General features: G+C 41.9%; 1 protein-coding gene across 2 annotated transcripts in view; it reads right to left on the reverse strand.

The window, feature by feature from the left end:
- The window catches only part of LOC115213643 (dynein beta chain, ciliary-like), an 884,597-nt gene that overhangs the window by 647,959 nt on the left and 220,268 nt on the right, over positions 1–16,370 (reverse strand). For both annotated transcript variants that reach the window (XM_036501971.1, XM_036501966.1), the window contains exon 6: positions 15,541–15,752. In XM_036501971.1, the coding sequence (XP_036357864.1) occupies positions 15,541–15,752 (212 nt within the window). The remainder of the gene's footprint in view (positions 1–15,540; positions 15,753–16,370) is intronic.

Consider the following 16,370-nt stretch of genomic DNA (forward strand, 5'->3'; position numbering starts at 1 on the left):
CCCTGCTTTACTTGCTTGTTTGGTGGTTTTTTTTTTTATCTTTTCCTTTTATCCCGTGGCTATTTGCCAATCTGTCGAACTTTCATCATTAGACGGAAAGTCTGACAAATCAGAAGGGGGTAGAGGCAAAGCATTTGCATTAATATGTATGTTTGTAGAAAGTGTTGTTGTTTTGTGCGGTGTTTGTGTTATTGTGGTATTAGGGGTAGAATTTATCTTCTCGTCATTGTTATTTGTTTTCTTAGTTGTCGTCCTTGGTGCTGGAGTTGGTCGGTCTTTTGATGTTGGTTGTGGTTTTGCTTCTTTATTTGGTTGCGACATCAGTGGTAATTGTGGTGGTGCTGTTTCTTTTCTTGGTGATGTTGTTGGCGTTTGTTTGCTAGTTTGTCGTTGTTCTTGGCGTTGTCCCATATTTCTATATAATTCTTGCATCAGTTGTGGGTTTGGTGGTGCTGGTAGCAAAGGTTGTTTTTTATTTGCTTTCTGTTTTGTTTGCAAATGTTCTTGTTTTTTCTGTCCCAAAACACACTTTGCAATTAAGTGGTCTGGGATGCCACAGAGGTAACAATGTGGTTTTTTCCCCTCCGCCACCACATATAGGCTTTGTCCATTCTCTAAATATATAATATTTAATAAATTCTCGATAGAAGACTCATTGATTTGAATAGTGACTTCTATCGATTTCCCACTCCAATTATCATTTTTAACAATGGCAATTTCTAATATGTTGATCAATTTTAAATGATAACATATCGCCGATGTTATCCATTTTGGTTGGATTTCGGGTGGGACATTCTTTATTTTTATCTTACTCACTCTTTGTCCCATGTAGTATGGGACCATGACGAGTTCTTCATTTTGTAATATCTGTGTAGAGTGAGTTTTTGCCTCTTCCTGATTATGGAAGCGGACCAGCACTGTATTAAATTGGGGACCCCAGTTTATGTACTGTTTAATTTTCATAATATTCTTGGCACATTTTTCGATGTCCGTTTTTGTTATCTGTTCTGTTTTTTGGGGATTTTTAAAAATAATTCTATATAAAATTATTCTTTTCTCCACATCTTCTTTCACATGTGGTGTGTGCAGTATAAGATTTTGTCCAGAAAACGTGAAGTGTGATCGTGTTTCCACCAACTCTTCATTTGTGAAATGTACAATTTCTCTTTTTTGACACAGGGTGTCAGCGAAATTCATAGTTCTCTTCTGACAATTGTTGTCGTTGTGTGTTTTTGTTGTTGCTGTATCAAAATTATTGTTAGTTGGCTAAAAGTTAAGTGAATCGTCCAACCTCGCTACGACTACCTTCTTTCTTGCACTTATCCTTATTCTTTCTCTATTCTTCAATTTCCATTTCATTGTATTGTCCCTCATTCTTTCAGTATTCCCTCATTACCCTGTCTAGCTCAAACATTTTTTTTCGTTTAGACTTGTCTCCAGGTTCATAGCCACTCTGATTTTTCAATTTTTCAATTTTTCGTTTAGTATTGTCTCCCGATTCATACAAACCCATTTGCTAGCTCACGATTAACAGAACCTCTTTACTCAGCTACGGTGTTATATTAGCTATATTAGCTATCAATAATGATATTCCCTCTGATTTTTCTGATTTTCAAACCTATTTATCTAATGTTTATTTATCGACAATGCCGTCCCCAGTCAAATTCCCTCACACCGCTTATTGTCACGTGTCCCTTGACCTCTCTCTCTAACTAACCCTATCTCTCTCTCGCTATGTCCCCCCTTCCCATAACCATCATTGCCATGGTCCTCTATGCCCCCCCCTTCCCAAAACCATCATCGCCATACATAAAAGAGCGATCGCATTTATCGTTAACCCCACTCGCTTCAAAATATCTAAAGAATACGCACAGATCATGAATGGCTAAAAGTTAAGTGAATCGTCCAACCTCGCTACGACTACCTTCTTTCTTGCACTTATCCTTATTCTTTCTCTATTCTTCAATTTCCATTTCATTGTATTGTCCCTCATTCTTTCAGTATTCCCTCATTACCCTGTCTAGCTCAAACATCTTTTTTCGTTTAGACTTGTCTCCAGGTTCATAGCCACTCTGATTTTTCAATTTTTCAATTTTTCGTTTAGTATTGTCTCCCGATTCATACAAACCCATTTGCTAGCTCACGATTAACAGAACCTCTTTACTCAGCTACGGTGTTATATTAGCTATCAATAATGATATTCCCTCTGATTTTTCTGATTTTCAAACCTATTTATCTAATGTTTATTTATCGACAATGCCGTCCCCAGTCAAATTCCCTCACACCGCTTATTGTCACGTGTCCCTTGACCTCTCTCTCTAACTAACCCTATCTCTCTCTCGCTATGTCCCCCCTTCCCATAACCATCATTGCCATGGTCCTCTATGCCCCCCCCCCTTCCCAAAACCATCATCGCCATACATAAAAGAGCGATCGCATTTATCGTTAACCCCACTCGCTTCAAAATATCTAAAGAATACGCACAGATCATGAATGGCTAAAAGTTAAGTGAATCGTCCAACCTCGCTACGACTACCTTCTTTCTTGCACTTATCCTTATTCTTTCTCTATTCTTCAATTTCCATTTCATTGTATTGTCCCTCATTCTTTCAGTATTCCCTCATTACCCTGTCTAGCTCAAACATTTTTTTTCGTTTAGACTTGTCTCCAGGTTCATAGCCACTCTGATTTTTCAATTTTTCAATTCTTCGTTTAGTATTGTCTCCCGATTCATACAAACCCATTTGCTAGCTCACGATTAACAGAACCTCTTTACTCAGCTACGGTGCACCCGCCCTCCCACCCCCACCACGCATGCCGGAAGTTCCTATTCTCTTCCATTCCGGGGTTGCTTCCCATGAAGACTGCAAATGCTCTCACCATCCCTACCCCTCCCTACCCCTAGTCTCGACCTATGTAAGGTAATGTTCATACAGTGCAAAATATGAAAGGCTAGCGTTATGCAGGTTGTACTGAAGGCTACTTTACTACTTCATTTCTTGCACATGAATTCTGCCAAATGCGAGCTTTCTTTTCAGGTACACGAAGCTACTGTCCACCGTCCCAGGGTCTCTAGAGCCCATGCCTTCCACACCCTCAGGGTTGGCACCCTCAACATTGGCACTCTGAAAGGTAGGTCTGGTGAGATAGTCGAGATGCTTGAACGGAGATGTGTGGATATATGTTGCATGCAAGAAATAAGGTGGAGAGGAGGATCAGCTAGGTTCCTCACAGGCAAGGAACGCAGGTACAAGATTTTCTGGGCAGGGAACACTGACGGGGTTGGTGGCGTGGGTATACTTATCGCTGAGAAATGGGTAGATAAAGTAATTGAGGTAATCAGAGTAAGTGACAGAATACTTAATATTAGATTAGTGCTTCATCATAGTTTAGCAACCATTATATCAGCCTATGCTCCTCAGTCGGGGCTACCCGATGGACAGAAAGACTGATTCTATGACACTCTACTGCAGACTACCTCATTGACGAACGACAGAGACCTTATCTTTGTGGCTGGTGACTTCAATGGTCACGTTGGACGACATGCTGGGGGCTTCCATGGCGTACATGGAGGCTATGGCTATGGCTCCCGCAACGAGGAGGGAACCAGGCTGCTGGAGTTCTGCGATGCAAATAATCTTATGATTTGCAACACTAACTTCAGGAAACCTACCAGCCACCTAGTCACTTACCAATCGGGCCAACATACCAGCCAAATTGACTACATCCTTACAAGGCAAAGGGAGAGATGGCTGCTTATAAATGCCAAAACCTTCCCAGGTGAAGAATGTACCCCACAACACAGACTGGTAGTTAGTGACTTTAGGATCAGGACTAGGAGGACAACCAGAAGACGACAAATATGGAGAAGAAGGATCTGGAAGCTTAAAGATCCTGCAAATGGACAGAGATTTAGGGGCATATTACTTGAAGCCTCTGACGAAGTAGAAGGGGATAGAGCATCACAGGGGGTAGAAGACAGCTGGACGTTTCTAAGGGACAACCTGCTGAGAGCCACTGACCAGATCTGTGGCTGGTGCAAAGTCCCCTCTCGACCTAGAATAACGTGGTGGTGGAACAATATTGTAGACAGGGCTATTAGAGAAAAGAGACAGGCTTGGAAGGTCTGGAAAAATGGGGGTAGCAGGGAATTGTATCAGACTGCCAAAAGAGAAGCTAGGAGACAGGTTTATTTAGCCAGAGGGGAAGCAGATAAGAAAAAATTTGCCAATGTTCTGAGCCGTGAGGACCAAAGACTGGAGGTGTTTCGTGTTGCAAGACACTGTGTGAGAGAGAATCGTGATGTGGTAGGAGAGAAGTGTGTTCGCATGGAAGATGGTTCACTTGTGCTAAATGAGGATGCAAAGAGAGAGGTTTGGAGATGCCACTATGAAAGGTTGCTGAATGAAGAAAATGAATGGGATAAAGAGAGTCTGCCGAATGTTGACCCAACAGAGGGACCAGCTATCCAAGTTGATAGTTCTGTGGTAGCTAAGGCAATTAGAAGCATGAAGACAGGAAAGCCCCAGGCCCATCAGGAATCACTGCAGAGATGCTCAAAATGTCTGGTAGTGTCGGCTATAGCCTAGTCACCCATATAGTTAATCAGGTGATACACAAAGGGGTCATACCCAATGACTGGTGTAGCAGTATAATAGTCAACTGCTACAAAGGTAAAGGTGATGCCCTAGATACAAATAACTACAGAGGTATCAAGCTGTTGGACCAGGTGATGAAGGTTACGGAGAGGGTCATAGCCCAACTAATTAGAGAGAGAGTTAGTTTAGATGAGATGCAGTTTGGGTTTGTGCCAGGGAAAAGTACTACTGATGCTATATTCCTGGTAAGGCAGCTGCAGGAGAAATACCTAGCCAAAGATAAGCCCCTGTACCTGGCTTTTGTTGACATGGAGAAAGCCTTCGACAGGGTCCCCCGATCCCTTATCTGGTGGGCAATGAGAAAACTAGGGATAGATGAATGGTTAGTGAGAGCTGTGCGGGCCATGTATAGGGACGCCGCTAGTAGGGTGAGGGTTGGAAATGAGTACAGTGAAGAATTCCGGGTAGAGGTAGGGGTCCACCAAGGCTCAGTACTCAGCCCCCTCCTATTTATCATAGTCCTCCAGGCAATAACGGAGGAATTCAAGACAGGATGCCCTTGGGAGCTCCTCTATGCTGATGACCTTGCTCTAATTGCTGAGTCGCTATCAGAACTGGAGGAGAAGTTTAAGGTGTGGAAACAAGGATTAGAATCGAAGGGCCTCAGAGTCAATCTAGCTAAAACCAAAGTCGTAATCAGTAGGAAGGTAGACAAATCACAAACACCTTCAGGTAGATGGCCCTGCTCGATCTGTAGAAAAGGTGTAGGTAGAAACTCTATAAGATGCACCAAGTGTAAGCTATGGACACATAAGAGATGCAGCAATGTCAAAGGAAGGCTAACTAGGAAGATGGTTTTTGTATGTGGCAGATGCTCAGGAACAATAAACACTGAAAATGCTCTGAGACCAACTTCCGTCACTTTCCAGGGAGAAAAACTAGAAATAGTTGATAGTTTCCATTACCTAGGTGACCAAGTCAGCAGCGGGGGCGGGTGTGCTGAAAGTGTAACTGCTAGAGTAAGAATAGCTTGGGCAAAGTTCAGAGAGCTCTTACCTCTGCTGGTGACAAAAGGCCTCTCGCACAGAGTGAAAGGCAGACTGTATGATGCGTGTGTACGAACAGCCATGCTACATGGCAGTGAAACATGGGCCGTGACTGCTGAGGATATGTGTAAGCTCGCTAGAAATGAAGCCAGTATGCTCCGATGGATGTATAATGCCGGTACTCACACTCGGCAGAGTGTAAGTACCTTGAGAGAAAAGCTGGACCTAAGAAGCATCAGTTGTGGTGTGCAAGAGAGACGTTTGCGCTGGTATGGTCATGTGGCGAGAATGGATGAAGATAGTTGTGTGAAAAAGTGCCACACCCTAGCGGTTGAGGGAACCTGTGGAAGAGGCAGACCCAGGAAAACCTGGGACGAGGTGGTGAAGCACGACCTTCGAACTTTAGGTCTCACTGAGGAAATGACTAGAGACCGAGACCTCTGGAAGTGTGCTGTGCGCGAGAAGACCCGGCAGGACAAGTGAGTCCACAACCCGTGGCCTTCTACATGGGATGGAGCCAGCCTACGTATGCATACCTTCCCTTCTTGGGACACAAAACTCTACTTGTGAAGACGTGTTGAGGCAAGTGAGGATCAGAATCGAAATCGATCAATGGAAATTGCGGATGTGCTACCAGTGCCGGTGGCATGTCGAAACTCTGCTTGTGAAGACCCATTGAGGCAAGTGAGGATCAGAATCGAAATCGATCAATGGAAATTGATCAATGGAAATTGCAGATGTGTTACCAGTGCCGGTGGCATGTAAGAGAACTTTCCGTTTCGCGACCGTTGCCAGCACTGCCCCGTTTCGTGTCCGTTGCCAGCCTCGCCTGGCCCTCGTGCCGGTGGCACATAAAAAGCACCATCCGTTCGTGGCCGTTTGCCAGCTCTGTCTGGCACCAGTGCGGGTGGCACGTAAAAAGCACCCACTACACTCACGGAGTGGTTGGTGTTAGGAAGGGCATCCAGCCGTAGAAACACTGCCAGATTTGACTGGGCCTGATGAAGCCTTCTGGCTTCACAGACCCCAGTAGAACCGTCCAACCCATGCTAGCATGGAAAACGGACGCTAAATGATGATGATGATGATGATGTTGTAGTGTTTGTAGCATTTTTAGGGACTGTTAATTTTGTTTTATTAATATTATCTTCACCATTAATAGGTGAGATAATCAAATTTTCCGAAATAGCATGCACATTTATATCCATTTCATTTTTGTTGTTGTTATTATTCTTGTTGTTCTTGTTGTAGTTAATGGTTGTTGTGTCAGTGGAGGTGGTAGATATGGTAGTTTCGGTATTGGTGGTGTTGATGACAGGCTTATCAATTTTTGTAGAAACATATTTGTTGACTTTTTCGTCTATTCTTCTTTCTGTCATTCCTAAGCTAGGAAAATCTTTTTCAGAAAAAAGTGTAGAATATTGGGTAACAATAAGATTTTTCGACATTTTTTATCAAGAAATAAACTTCAATTATTAAAAGGGTGCTGAAAATGCCCCTAGGGGCAAATTCCACATTTAAAGATTGAAAACTTCAAAACTCCGAAAATGTAAATAAATAGATGTAAACAGAGAGATAATAACGTTTATGCGTTATAGGAAACGCTTCGGCGACATATGTAAAGAAGCAGAATTTTTATATGTAAACAAGGCTGAAATTGCCCCTAGGGGCAAAATCCCACCCGGAAAACACACCCAGAGAAAAGCTGGGTGTCTTACACACTTCGTGTGCAAAAATTTGAAATAAAACTGTTGCAATAAACAATAAAAAAAAAGCGATTGACTTACATACGAGCCGATCCAACAAAACTATCGATCGAGATAGATAGATAGATAGATAGATAGTTAGATAGATAGATAGATAGGTAGGTAGGTAGGTAGATAGATAGATAGATAGATAGATAGATAGATAGATAGATAGATAGATAGATAGATAGATAGATAGATAGATATGTTTCTTTATTAGCAACACAGGGCTGCACACAGACGGGACAAATTACAAGGTAGGGTAGAGCTTTTCTTTTTGGGGATAAAAAAAGGGGGTTTGGTCTTTGATCAAAAGGGATCATAAAAGGAAAGAAAGAGGAAAGCAAAAAAGGGGGGGGGGGGGATAAAAGGAAAAAGAAAAAATCGATCAATAGGGATCGTTATCACAGAAATGTTAATATAAAGTGTAAGGGGGAAGAAAGGTGAGGTTTACCCGTGGAAAGAAAAACCTACAGAAAAGACCATGGTAACCTCGGTCAATGAAGTCACATGTTATATTTTTTTTTACAAATAAGCAACTCTCTGTATTAATTTTTACGGTTCATAGGATCATAGTCAAGGTGGCTTCGTCATTCATACGTGCCATCCTTGCTACATTCACCCATCTTTTTTTAAAACATTCACTAGACAAAATTTGCCTCTCTACTCTCACTTTCCTTTTCAAGTGATACTTGAAGAAGTTGATGAGAGATTGACCAGGGAGGAAAGTATTTATCTCCAATCCTTTCAGGCGCATCCACCAGATACATTCTTTCGCCATAGCCACAAGTATGATAAAAATAGCTCTTCCTTCCTGTTTGAAGGAAGGAGGCGTGACGATATTAACAATAGACTTGGCTGATAAACTGACACGTCCCGCATGTGACAGTAGTCATGCGATATAAGCCCACAGGTTGGAGATTGTTGGACACTGCACGATTGCGTGCAGAATGGTTTCATTGCTCTGAACACCTCTTGGGCAGGTCGGCCCTGTGCTTCTCGAGCCATGCCTATAGACCTTATCCCGAATGGGTAGCGCTTCTCTGTAGCACTGCCAGGCCACGGATCTCTGGAAGTTGTCCATAGGTCCCGGCCCAAAAGTCGTCTCAAACAGGCAAGTCAGGTGTTCCTCGTCGATGCCTAGGTTTGCCCCAAGATCGTCATCGTACCTTCCTTCCACTAATCCCCTATAGAATGCTTGGGTTGTGTTGAAGTTACTCAAGGTCGACCCGGGATGGCATAGTTGCCATTCACCCTTCCTTGGCCTCTTTTTGATCTACGACTGTAGTTCTGTCATGGAGACAAGCTGCGGGAAAGCATGCCTCACAAATGGCGACCACACCTGTTCACCGTCATCTACATAGAGCCGGAGATGTCGCAGTCTCAGCGCGTGTCTGCACATCATCAACCACGGCATGCGCAGCCCTCCTTTTAACGGGTGTTGACAGCAAATGGATCGCCTGACCATCGGGACGCATCTTTTCCACAAGAAGCAGAAGAGAATGCCTTCTAGTTTGGTGATGGTAGGGTCAGGACAAGGTACGACGGTCAGGCAGTAGTAGATGATGGACGCGATGTACATGTTTGCCACCTCCGCCCGACCTTTTAGGGACAGTTTCCTCTCGGCCCATTGCCTGGCAAGAGTGACCACACTACTCGTTATCTCGTTCCAGTTCTTCTCCATTTGGAGGTCCGGACCGAACCAGACCCTGAGCAACTCAACCGGGCTGTCCGTCCAGCGCCCCACGACAGAGGTGCTGGTGGACGGCATGGGCTTGCCTCTCCAAGTGCCGATCCGCAAGCCCACTGACTTTTCCCGGTTGATTTTCACTCCTATCACCGCTTCATAGTCTTTCAGTGTCTTGCTGACCAGCTCAATGTGATCGTGGTTTGACACTATGATGGTGACGTCGTCCGCAAAAGCAGACACGTTTGCGCCTTGTCGACCAGTTTCTCGATGACAAGCGCCAACCTCTTGGCTAACACCTTCATCAAAATTTTCAGGTCTGCATTGAGCAGAGTGATTGGCCTAAAGTTATCTATAATGTACCCCTTGTTTGGATCTTTCTTCAGCAGCGTTACGGCTCCTCGACTCACAAAACTGGGTATGCTCCCGTTTTGCTGCCAGTTGCAGTATACCGCTGCCAAGACGTCTCCAAACAAGTCTGGCATACAATTGTAAAACTTGTAGGGCAGACCATCCAAACCCGGCGATTTGTCTCTCGAGCATTCTGCCATTGTGCCCTGCACATCCACCGCTGTGATGGCACCTTCGCAGCACTCTGCCTCTCTTGCCGAGAGTCGTGACAGGCTGTGCAGATAGGCATTGAAGTCCACCCTGCGTTCACGCTCGCCACTCGTCCCGTACAGTCGGGCAAAGTGCCACTGAAATGCCTCGCACATCTTGCTGGGCTCGAGCAATTCACGCCCTTATTCATCTACCAGAGACTGAATGGTGGCTTTGTTGCCCTGCTGTGCCTCCGCCACCCGGGCCTCTCTTGCGGCTCCAACACCTTCCACCCTTAGAGCACGCATCCTATCCCTGACAACACACCCTTTCATGTTTGGTGTTGAAGTGTTGGTCGAGGGCCAACCTCACCGCTAAAACGCCGGGTGTGATGCTGCTTCTTATTGCCTCTTCTAACTTCTTAACTAACTGACCCTCTACTCTATTTCTATCTATGGCTAGTGCCTTGCTGTATCTAATAGCTTCCGCTTTTACTGCTCTCTTGAGGGCGAACCACCATTTGTTGTTGACGATGGCTCCCGTTAAAGCCCTCTTTACTAACGTGTTGATTCTGTCTCTGAAAACCTGTCTGGACGGGAAAGATGCGTTTAGTTTCCAGTAACCAGGACCCTGTTTATGTGCCTTATCTAAGTCTAGCGTACACGTTACGAATTTGTGATCTGTGTAGCTGACTGTGTGGAATTGCGGATATCCTAAATTATCCCTGTCTACTGTCCTACACAGTATCCTATCTAGATACAATCTCGACGACCCACTGCGGTTGCTCCATGTCCACGTTGGTGCATTTGGGTAGTCGAGTCGGTACCTGTCAGAAAGTTGGAATCGTCTGAGCAGGTCTCTGAGGCATTTGCATCCCCTTCTGTTTTTGTCTCTCCCCACATAGTCTAGATGCGTGTCCAAGGTAGCATTCCAATCCCCCACTAAAAGTAAAGGATGAGACGTTCCCAGGAATACTTCTAGACGTCAAAAGAAATCCGGCCGACCTGTTAAAGGCGGTGTGTAGACTGATGCGAGTCGAAAAGCACACCCATTGCTGCCATCGACATCCAGGACAACCAGTCTACCCTCCGGGTCTACGAATATCATCTTGACCTCGAGATCCAGGCTCTTGTGAAAAAGTACCGCGGTGCCACTACCGCCCATCCTTGGCAGACAGGGAAAAAATAAATGTTAAACTATCTGCCGAACATGGACTTTAGGGCCCGTGCTCGTGGAGTCTGGTCTCACTTATGGCTATGATTCCCAAATCGTGTGACTTGATGTTATTTAGGAGGTACCCTTGTTTCCAAGGAGACCCCAACCCATGCGCATTCACACAACCAATCTTGACCATGATCCTATTGAGGTGTGTGCTTTAAAACACAAAAAGGAAAGTACAGAGAGTTACTTACCTGTGTCGAAAGTTTTGGCTTCCTCGTCCTTTGATGTGTCTGGGAGGAGGTTTTTATAGAGTTTTTTTTGAAAGATACTTTTGGAAACCCCCAACTGCATTTGGAAAGAGGGCTCTGAGTGTGTGGTGTTGTGTCTGTGTGATGTGGAGTATTTTGATGTGTGGGTGGTGTAGTGCATGGATGGTTGTTAGTTTTGAAGTCATCTTCACAGATGTTTGTGTGGGCTGTGATGTACTTCATTAGTTTTGAGTCTTTGGTGTCTATCGCTGATAGCATTGTGTGTGTTTTTGTGGTGTTGGTGCTGGTTTGGTTGTGTGAGGAGCTTTCAGGGTTCAGATATCTCCCTACTTGGGTTGCATTTTCTTGTTTGTTTTTTTTTATCTTTTTCTTTTACCCCCGTTGGCTATTTGCCACTCTGTCGAACCTTCATTGTTAGACGAAAAGTCTGACGAATCGGAAGGGGGTAAAGGCAAAACGTTTGGATCTATATGTGTGTTAGTAGAAGATGTTGTTGTTTGTGTGGTGTTTGTGTTGTTGGGGCAGAATTTGTCTTTTCGTCATTGTTATTTGTTTTGTTGGTTGTTGTTCTCGGTGCTGGTGTTGGTCTGTCTTTTGATGTTGGTGGTGATGTTTCTCTTGTTGGTTGCGATGTCGAAGGTAATGTTTGTGGCAGAGTCGTTCATAGTAGTAGTAGTAGATAACTGTGAAGTCAGGTTGTTTACCAGTTTTCGAGTGGAGGTCGCGATATTAGCGTTCATGCTCACATTTGTGTTCATGTTGTTTTCCCCCATTTCCCCTCCTTTATGAAATTGTGGTGAAAGCAGTATGGGGAAATCAACATTGTAAGCATTGTCAAGGAGGATGTCAGTGTTGATGGTGGAATCATTGGTTGTGGTGACAGGGATTGGCCTTGCGACCTTGGTTTTGTTGTTGTTGTTGGCAGTGGTATCGTTAGCAGAGGAAGCAGTTGTAGTAACAGAAGCTGCCATGGTGGTGGTGTTGGTGTTGATGGTGGAGTCATTGGTGGTGGTGATGGTGGAAGGCCTAGTTTTGTAGTTGTTGCTGTTGTTGATGCTGATGGTGGTGGTGGTGGTGTTAGTGGCGTTGGAACTGTCAGGTTCAGCATTTGGTTGCAAGGAATCTTGCTCTTTTGTTTCGCCGTCATGCTTGACTTGCGCTTTGGCCTTGTGGTGACTAGTAGCCATTTTTGAAAATAAAAATGGCTAAAATAGAACCACGGAGCCTTTGAGAATTTTTTAAAATTTTGCCCACAAAGGGGCGAAATTTTGTGTGGATGTTAATGAAAGTATGTGTTGGGTGCTGTTGTACACCTTTTAGACATAAAATGTTTGACAATCAACAATTTTAAATGTAGAAAACTACCAACTTACTTGGAGCCCATTTGACTTGCATCTGTCGGATGGATGGATGGATGGATGGATGGATGGATGGGTGGATGGGTGGATGGATGGCTAGATAGATAGATATCATCTTGTGCGGAACAAGAATAAATCTAGATAAGAAAAATAATTTTGGTTAGAAGAAAAAGTGATGAAAAAACTTTTAAATGTTGTGTTAAAAAAAATAATCTCAAAGGGGGAGGTGTTGTGGAGGATGCCCCAGGTAAGAAGTGGTCTACTACTAATAAATAGTGGACTGACACAGTCAGTAATGTTAGTCAGTGAGGTACTCTGTTCGGGCCAGTCCCCGCAAAGATGACAAAATACACTGTCATAATGCAGGACATAACAGTAACAGAGAGTGAAATTGAAAGGAAACATCACTTCAGAAAAGTTGCTATTTACTTGCCAGCTCCTGTATTTAGCCATGGCCAGCTTTATGTGGCCTTAAGTTGTACAAGAAGGAAAACTTTAAAACTTTTTTGAAGCAAACAAGCAGTCAAGGATGTTAATTGCAGATAGATTTTTCACAAAAAATTTGGTATTAAATGAATTATCAAACTAAAAACTTGGTTTTGTACCTTATCTATATATAAAATACTACAATTAGCCGTCATTTTTGAAAGCATGGAGCCAGGTAGTTTATCTATAATACACTAGCAAACACACCTGTCCTTTGGACAGTTTAAGTTACTTTGGCGGTATTTTTTAAACCAAATAACTGAACTACTGAGAAGGTTTATGAGTAGCACAGCAATTTATGCTTCCGATTAACCTAGGAACAGAAAACCAAATTGAAGGCTGGTAAAAGGAAAAACTGTCAAATACAACAGACATATTAACCAGCTTTAGAAAAGATTCACAGAAAAAAAAAACAGTCATGAGAACTGAAATCCCTATGGAAGTATTGAGTTACTAACATCCAAACAATTTGAAACTACACATTCTAGCACCAGAAAACAGAAAAGAACGGAAACACTGAAATTGAAGCCTAAATGTAAGAGATATTAAAACTCAGAGCAGAGTTTAATTCTCAAAAAGGGGGAAGATAGGGGAGACTGATTCTAAAAAAGGGAGATGTTGTGGAAGGATTTTGATCATCCCCCAAGCGACTAAAGGTGGACTGACTCGTTGTTATAAATTAAAGAACTGTGAGCAATTGGTAGTTCATGAAGTGAGATACAGAGCATTGAATCTTGTGTAATATTAACAGTAATGTGTCATGCATATACTTTCTTTCCACCTGCTTCATTATATTATACATCCGATAATAGGATGTAAAATGGACAAGTGGAGGCACAATGGCCCAGTGGTTAGGGCAGCGGACTCATGGTCATAGGATCGCGGTTTCGATTCCCAGACTGGGTGTTGTGAGTGTTTATTGAGCGAAAACACCTAAAGTTCCACGAAGCTCCGGCAGGGGATGGTGGTGATCCCTGCTGTACTCTTTCACCACAACTTTCTCTCACTCTTACTTCCTGTTTCTGTTGTACCTATATTTCAAAGGGCCGACCTTGTCACTCTCTGTGTCACGCTGAATATCCCCGAGAACTACGTTAAGGGTACACGTGTCTGTGGAGTGCTCAGCCACTTACACATTAATTTCACGAGCAGGCTGTTCCGTTGATTCGGATCAACCGGAACCCTCGTCGTCGTAACCGACGAAGTGCTTCAAAAAAGATAATAAAATGGACAAAGGAAGGATTTCAAATATTGTTAATTTTGACACACTTTTCCAGATGTTATTTGATTATGCCCTTTGCAACATTGAATTCCAAGGGAGACATGATTCAATTTGTTTATATAAATCTAGCAACACACTACAAAAATGAACAATACTCTTCAAGAGCTATTCTAACAAATACAGACAAAGTTGATCAACTAAATTGAGATTATGAATAAGCTTCATGGAGATTTGATTACTCTTCTTAGTGTATATATTTCTTTACTACCCACAAGGGGCTAAACATAGAGGGGACAAACAAGAACAGACAAACGGATTAAGTCGATTACATCGACCCCAGTGAACTGGTACTTAATTTATCGACCCCGAAAGGATGAAGGGCAAAGTTGACCTTGGCGGAATTTGAACTCAGAGCGTAACAGCAGACGAAATACAGCTACGCATTTCGCCCGGCGTGCTAACATTTCTGCCAGCTTGCTGCCTTTACTCTTCTTAGTGTATACTCAGTGGAAAAAGAAAAAGTTGTTCTCTCCTTCCTCACATCATTAAAGTCAAGATATGAGCCCCAGTATAATGCTTCTCCAAAACTTAAACAGTCGTAAATGTGCCACTGCAGTAGTACTCAATGCTAATGACAATTTCATGGCTCTTAACAAACTTAACAGCATTAAAGCTGGAATGGTACTAATTATTCTCCAGATTTATCTTCAACAGTTTGTCACCAACTTATCATTCACTCTAAAATTATCACAATTTCACATAGGGCCTGCTTTTATTTTGATAAGTAAGAGTCAATTTTGAAGAAGTGTAGATTATACAATCGGACTCAGTATCTACACAAGGAAAAAATCATGTTGCTCTCAGCGGAGTAGCTGAAAAAACAATCCTGAAAATATTTGTAGATCAAAGAGAATTCAACTGTACAGTTAGAAAGGTACATTATGATATAAATACAGTACTTTGATTTGGAATTTGCTTATGTATATGTCATATAAGAAAATGTAAATATTGTAGGATGTATATATTGATTTGCAGAATAGGAAATAAAATATTTTTAAAAATAAACACTTTTTCTTTAACAGTGTTAAGAAAGACAAATCAAATTTTAATAATTCACCCAATTAAAAGGCACTAATAGAACATGTATTTTTCAGAAAATGAAATTAGAGCTGAAGTTCCTAAGTCTTTCAAAAACACTTTGTATTTAACTGAATATATTGTATATTAAGGGTAGCATTTTACATAGATGGACAAAATATTTTAAAGTAATGTTTTGCCTTTTTTCTATCAGTAAAGTGATAGGTATCAGTATCAAACTAATTTTAAACAAAATATATTCTTTAATAAATTCTAGACCAATCTTTGAAAACTAAACATGAAAAATTGTTTACAATCCAAAAAGTTTTTAAAAATTTACAGGCAACATACCAAATTAATGATCAGGTTGCATGTTTCTTTTAAGAGAACTTTCATCCGATAAGAAGTGCTGTAAAATTTTGATTCAGCCCAGATTGTAGAGATGGTTTCAAAGAGAGGATAGAAATGGTTCTCTAAATCAGTCCAACTTTCTACCGCCATTTCATCATATATCACTCGTAACGAGGACAAGAAATTATTGATCACTTCAGCTTCATTTAAGCCTGTAGTAAGAAAATAAAAAAACAATAAGAAAAACAATAAAACTGAAAACAGAAGAGTGAAATAACCAATTATTATGACAAGTTGTTTGTTGTATAGCATCTGAATGATTTAATCAATTGAAATGTCTTGGGATTTACCAACAAAACTCTCCACACTAAGTAAGCCCATGTTAAACATGCCATTCTACACAACCAAACATGAATTATTGTTTCATGTTCAAAAAACAAGAAAAAACTTATGTCAAGTTTTCACTGTTATCAACATGCAAGATTACAGAATAATCCAAAATAAATATTCCAAGTATATTTCAATTGTAACATGAGACTATTCACAATTATATCTTGTATATTTTCTGAATGTGCTAATTCACATTGTCATCACTTTTGTTATCATTTTAATGTCCACTTTTCCAGATGTTGTCATCTCTCACCTATTTCTAAGTATGCTACCATCCCATGGCCAGATATAACCAACCAAAAAAATAACCATGAAATCTTAGTAAACCTCCATAAGAGGATAAAGAAGTCAATAAAAATAGAGAGGAACGAAAACAAAGGATACAACTAAAGAATAACGAGCTCGGATGATAATAAAAAAAGATTCGAATACAAGTGAAT

Source organism: Octopus sinensis, linkage group LG1, assembly GCF_006345805.1.
Source record: "Octopus sinensis linkage group LG1, ASM634580v1, whole genome shotgun sequence".
Lineage (NCBI taxonomy): Eukaryota > Metazoa > Mollusca > Cephalopoda > Octopoda > Octopodidae > Octopus > Octopus sinensis.